We start from the raw sequence: 5801 nt of genomic DNA on the forward strand, positions 1-5801 counted from the left end.
TGAATGAATGAATGAATGAATGAGTAATCACGTGCCCTGCCTTTCCGTGTTTCTCAAGCCTGGCATCACTTTAGAATCTCTTGTTAGGATTTATGACATCCAGGCTTTACCTCAGAAGCTGAGAGTGGCACTCAGTTATAAGCATGTGTTTCCAAGCTCCCCAGGTATTCCATAGTGCAGCCAAGTTTGAGACACTGGGGCCTAAGAACCACGTAGAACTAATTAGAATCCTGAAGTGTCTGTGATAATGGCAATAAGTTTTTTGTAAGATTACAGAGGACATAGGTTAAGTTGGAAAGCCTGAGTGTTGATATTCCTAGGCTCAGGAATTTTTTTTTTTTTTTTTTGAGACGGAGTCTCGCTCTGTCGCCCAGGCTGGAGTGCAGTGGCCGGACCTCAGCTCACTGCAAGCTCCGCCTCCCGGGTTCACGCTGTTCTCCTGCCTCAGCCTCCCGAGTAGCTGGGACTACAGGCGCCCGCCACCTCGCCCAGCTAGTTTTTTGTATTTTTTAGTAGAGACGGGGTTTCACCTTGTTAGCCAGGATGGTCTTGATCTCCTGACCTTGTGATCTGCCCGTCTTGGCCTCCCAAAGTGCTGAGATTACAGGCGTGAGCCACCGCGCCCGGCCAGGAATTTTAATTTAAGCAAAATTAAATGTCTTAACTTGCAAAGACATAATCTGTAGATTCCAGATTAATGGCAGGTGTGAATTGTACAATAGAAACTGATCTAGCCTACATGTCTTCCTGGACTGGCAGACTATGTTAATCTTTTTATTTATGACATAGTTCAACATTATCCCCTTTTGTACTGAATTTTAGATTACTGATTTTGGGCACTCCAAAATTTTGGGGGAGACCTCTCTCATGAGAACCTTATGTGGAACCCCTACCTACTTGGCTCCTGAAGTTCTTGTTTCTGTTGGGACTGCTGGATATAACCGTGCTGTGGACTGCTGGAGTTTAGGAGTTATTCTTTTTATCTGGTAAGAAACATTTTCACTGCTTCACACTCTAGTAGGAGGTGATTAAATGAAGTCACAAATGTGTCTTGCTGTGTTGTCCAGGCTAGCATGCAGTGGCTTGATCTTGGCCAACTGTAGCCTCTGCCTCCTGGGTCAAGTGATCCTCCCACCTCAGCCTCCTGAGTAGCTGGACTACAGGCGCACACCACCATGCCCAGTTAATTTTTCTATTTTTTGTAGTGATGGGGTTTTGCCATGTTGCCCAGGCTGGTCTCGAACTCCTGGGCTCAAGTGATCCTCCTGCCTCAGCCTCCCAAAGTGCTGGGATTACAAGCATGAGCCATTGTGCCCAGCCTAGCTCACTTTTTGACTATTGATTTAAAGAAAAAACTTGACTTTTCATTATGCTGAGAAAGAAATCTTCATATCTGAATGCCACTGAGAATGCCACTTGATTTCTTTTCCTTTCTCTCTCTACCGATATTAAGCCTTAGTGGGTATCCACCTTTCTCTGAGCATAGGACTCAAGTGTCACTGAAGGATCAGATCACCAGTGGAAAATACAACTTCATTCCTGAAGTCTGGGCAGAGGTCTCAGAGAAAGGTATGAATACGAAAGGGTTAAGAATTTGTGGTATGCTAAAATGTGTATGTGCTGTGGTGGGAGTTTCTTTCCAAAGTCCATGGTGTTTTCTCCTGTCAATTCTGTTCTTATTTTCTGTTGTTTGTTTCACACCATTTGAGAGGCACTGGAAATTATTAAGCCTGTGTACTCAGGTCCCAGGTCTGCTACTACGTAGCTGTGTGGCCTTAGGCAAGTTATTTAACCTCTGTCTCCAATTTCTTTCTGTGTAAAGGGACCCTCAATAATCCCTACCTTAAAAGGTTTTTGTAAGGGTTAAGTATAATGTACACAAGTGCCTGGTACCTATTTTAGTGCCCAAAAAAAGTGCACTTGTAACTTTTTAGTTACAGGGTTTCCTTTGAGTAAGCAAGCATGTAAAAACTAGATGTCATTAGTTACCTTGTATTTTATAATTTATCCTGGCAACTTTAGTTCCCCAAAGAGAAAGTAGAAAATTAAATGTCAAATAATATAACACAGGCGATTGTGTTAAATGTCAGAATATTTAAGGAATAATAGTGTTGTAATATACAAGCCAGCGTGCATTTGTTGCTTGCTGGAGTAGTCAAGTTTTATTTCTGACAAGTCTGCAGTTCCAGGAAGCCTCTCCCTGGCTGAGTAACTAACTCTCACCCATCCATCTATAGATGTCAGGGAGAGTTTGCTATGTATCCCAAGTATCTTAGAATTGGGTGGAAGTTTAGCTTTAATTAGTTTGACCTTGAGTCAACAGGCAACAAGAGAGGGAACAGGCAGCGAAGAGGTCGTGACTGACGTCCCAGCAGCAGAAGAGAGGGAGTGTCATTATCATTCCTGGTCTTCTCATAGTACTCTGAATACAGAGAGTGAGAAAAATTAGGGGGCCCTGTCTGCTGACTCTGTGATGATCTCAGACCCTCTCTGCTCTTTCTAGATGGTGGCCTGTTAATTCTGGCATACTATTACGATTTAATATATTTATCCTTTTCACTGTGATTTGCCCAATTGTTGCTTTAGCTCTGGACCTCGTCAAGAAGTTGTTGGTAGTGGATCCCAAGGCACGTTTTACGACAGAAGAAGCCTTAAGACACCCGTGGCTTCAGGTGGGTGTGGGATAGTGCCTGCTAGCATAAAATACATGGGAAGCTCTGCTGCCTGAGAGACATGAGGCAGAGGACAGAAACATGTTTACTTTGTTGAGTCTGCTTAATCTAATTGTTTTAGATATATGGGGGATATCTTAGAGGATGGGTTACAACCTGTTTTTTTTTTGAGACAGGTTCTCGTTCTGTCACCCAGGCTAGAGTGCAGTGGCGCGATCTCAGCTCACTGCAACCTCCGTCCCCTGGGTTCAAGCGATTCTTCTGCCTCAGCCTCCCGAGTAGCTGGGATTACAGGTGCATACCACCATGCCCAGCTAATTTTTGTATTTTTTGTAGAGATGGGTTTCACCATGTTGGCCAGGCTAGAACCTTTTTGATGTTACTCATGGCTGTTGGATGTACAAGCTCACTTTCTGTCTGTTCTGGTTCCACTTGACTGCCCCGAGTGTCCAGTTTGCCCTGTGTTCCTTTGAGGGCTTGTTCTGGCTCTACCCCCAGCCATATCCACCGCTCCTCATAGGTGGGGTGCATTCCAGCCATCTTCAACCATAAATCAGGGAAGCTGCGGGAGGGGAGGAGGGCAGCCTCCCTAGGGATAATCCAGCTGTTTCTCAAGCCCAAGTGACTGGGTACAAAGGGTCCTACTGCTTGTTCATTCAGGTGAGTAAACGTGTCCTTAGTGAAGGCTATCACCTGCACCTTTCATCTGTATTACTGCTGTGTTCCTGCTAGGGGTTGGGGCTGCCATTATTAAATGCTGACCTCATTTGGAACTGCCAAGAGTTGGAAGTACATTGTGGCTTTGCTGGGTTAATCTTTAGTTTTGGAATTAGCTATGGCATTGGGCAGGTTTTTCTGATAGATGTGTGGTCTTCTGTTATGAGCAGTTCCATTCAGCACAGCCATGCCCCTTTCTATTAATTTTCTTTTGATCTGTGTATTAGTCTGCTCTCACACTGCTATAAAGAACTGCCCGAGACTGGGTAATTTATAAAGAAAAGATGTTTGATTGACTCACAGTTCAATGTGGCTGGGGAGGCCTCAGGAAACTTACAATCATGGTGGAAGAGGAAGAAGGCATGTCTTAATGGCAGCAGGGGACAGAGTGTGTGAAGGAAGTGAAGGGCAAAGAGCCTCTTATGAAACTGTCAGATCTTGTGAGAACTCACTCACTATCACGAGAGTAGCCTGGGGGAAACCGCCCCCAGGCTCCTCTCAACAGGTCCCTCTCTCAACACCTGGGGATTACAATTTGAGATGAGATTCGGATAGGGACGGAAAGCCAAACCATATCAATCTGTTTTCTGTGGAGATAGGGGACAGAACCAGGTAGCTTGAGCTCTAGAGGCTGTTACTTGAGCTACATGCTGTTTCTCTGGGGATTACTGGTCCAGGAACTCCTTGGGCAATCCAGCCTCAGTCCCATACTTCTGGGACTCTGGGAAGACTGTCCCCATTCTCTGTACCAATCCTCTACACCTAACAGTTTTGCTCAGGCCAGCTCAGGTTGAGAACAACAAATCCTTAAAAAAAAAAAAAAAAAAAGGCAGATATATGTGTTTTGGATGTTGCCCTGGAAACTACAGTCTCCCCAGAAGAAATCTGTCAGATGATTTAGCATTTAATAGACCACACAGATTTGAAACAGCAGGACCCTGGAGGAAAGGGGTTTGGAAACAAAGGGTGCCTTTGCATGTGGGGATTTTAAGTTTGATGAAAAAGAGAAACATGTCTTTTGGCTCTTTTCATGTGTCCTAATAGGGAAACTCTTGGATCTAAATGTAGAGGTACAGGAGCTGTGTTCATCTCTAACAAAAAAATAGAGCTGGCCAGTTGAGCCTGGGAACAGGGTTTGCATCTGCCTGAAATTTATGAGCAAGCATAGCCTATTTTTCTTGTACTTCTTTGTCTCAAAGAAAACTTATTAACAACCAAGGAGAAGGTGAAGTTCAACTCTGTTGCAGGGTCTTCCTGGAATACTCTTTTATCCACCTTTTGTTTTTGCAGTAAAAGGAGGAATGAGCATTGAATGAAGACAAAGATGAAGACTGACCATCTAAAACATCTGTTAGTGATAGTTTGGGTTTTATTTTGGGAAAATTCAGTGTTTTCAAAAAAAACCAAATGGTTTTGTGGGTCTGGCACTGGACTGAGTGTTGGGAATGTGGATTCTGGTCTCTGTTTTGTCATTAACAGAGTGCCCAGTTTTGGGAGCATCCCTTATATCTACTCTCTGCCTTGTATTTACTGCCTGAAATAGAGGATTTCTTCTGTTTGCTTTTAAGGGATATTATAATTTAATCTTTATTTTATTTATTGTTGGAGACAAGGTCTTCCTCTGTTGCCTAAACTGGAGTGCACTGGTGCAATTATAGCTCACTGCAGCCTCGACCTCCTGGCCTTAAGGGATGCTCCCGACTCAGCCTCACAAAGTACTTGGATAATAGGCATGAGCCACTGTTCCTGGCTAATTTAATATTTGGGAATAATTGTAGACATAATGAAGAAAATCAATATTTATTTATTTATTTCGTTTTCTGAGATGGAGTCTCACTTTTATCTAATAGGCTGGAGTGAAATGGCACGATCTCAGCTCACTGCAACCTCTGCCTCTAGGTTCAAGTGATTCTCTTGCATCAGCCTCCCAAGTGGCTGGGATTACAGCTCATTTTTGTATTTTTAGTAGAGATGGGGTTTCACCATGTTAGTCAGGCTGGTCTCGAACTCCTGACCTCAGGTGATCCACCCACCTTGGCCTCCCAAAGTGCTGGGATTACAGGCATGAGCCACTGCACCTGGCCTATTTACTTGTTTTAAATATAGGCCCGATTAGGCTTGTGACCACTCTGTTTGGCTTCACTGAAGGGCTGCTAAGAGATGGACTTTTGAGAGTGACACTGCAAGATAACTGAGATCCTAAGTAAGGCCATGAGAGGGTGTGAAGTGGAATCCAGATGAGCTTGCTGCTGTCATATGGCAATGGGGAGCTACACTGAGAAACTTAAAACAGAGTGACCTCAAGTGATCTGCCCTGCCTCGGCCTCCCAAAGTGCTGGGATTATAGGCGTGAGCCACTGTGCCTGGTCCTTCTTTCCTTCTTTCTTTCTTCCTCCTTCCTTCCCCTTCCCC

At 44.3% G+C, this 5801-nt stretch overlaps 1 protein-coding gene across 5 annotated transcripts in view; it reads left to right on the plus strand.

The window, feature by feature from the left end:
- CHEK2 (checkpoint kinase 2) overlaps positions 1 to 5801 on the plus strand; it is a 57673-nt gene that overhangs the window by 48651 nt on the left and 3221 nt on the right. For all 5 annotated transcript variants that reach the window (XM_011934823.1, XM_011934825.1, XM_011934827.1 and 2 more), the window contains 3 exons: positions 823 to 986; positions 1454 to 1569; positions 2587 to 2672. In XM_011934823.1, the coding sequence (XP_011790213.1) occupies positions 823 to 986; positions 1454 to 1569; positions 2587 to 2672 (366 nt within the window). The remainder of the gene's footprint in view (positions 1 to 822; positions 987 to 1453; positions 1570 to 2586; positions 2673 to 5801) is intronic.

This window comes from Colobus angolensis, unplaced genomic scaffold, assembly GCF_000951035.1.
Source record: "Colobus angolensis palliatus isolate OR3802 unplaced genomic scaffold, Cang.pa_1.0 Scaffold139, whole genome shotgun sequence".
Lineage (NCBI taxonomy): Eukaryota > Metazoa > Chordata > Mammalia > Primates > Cercopithecidae > Colobus > Colobus angolensis.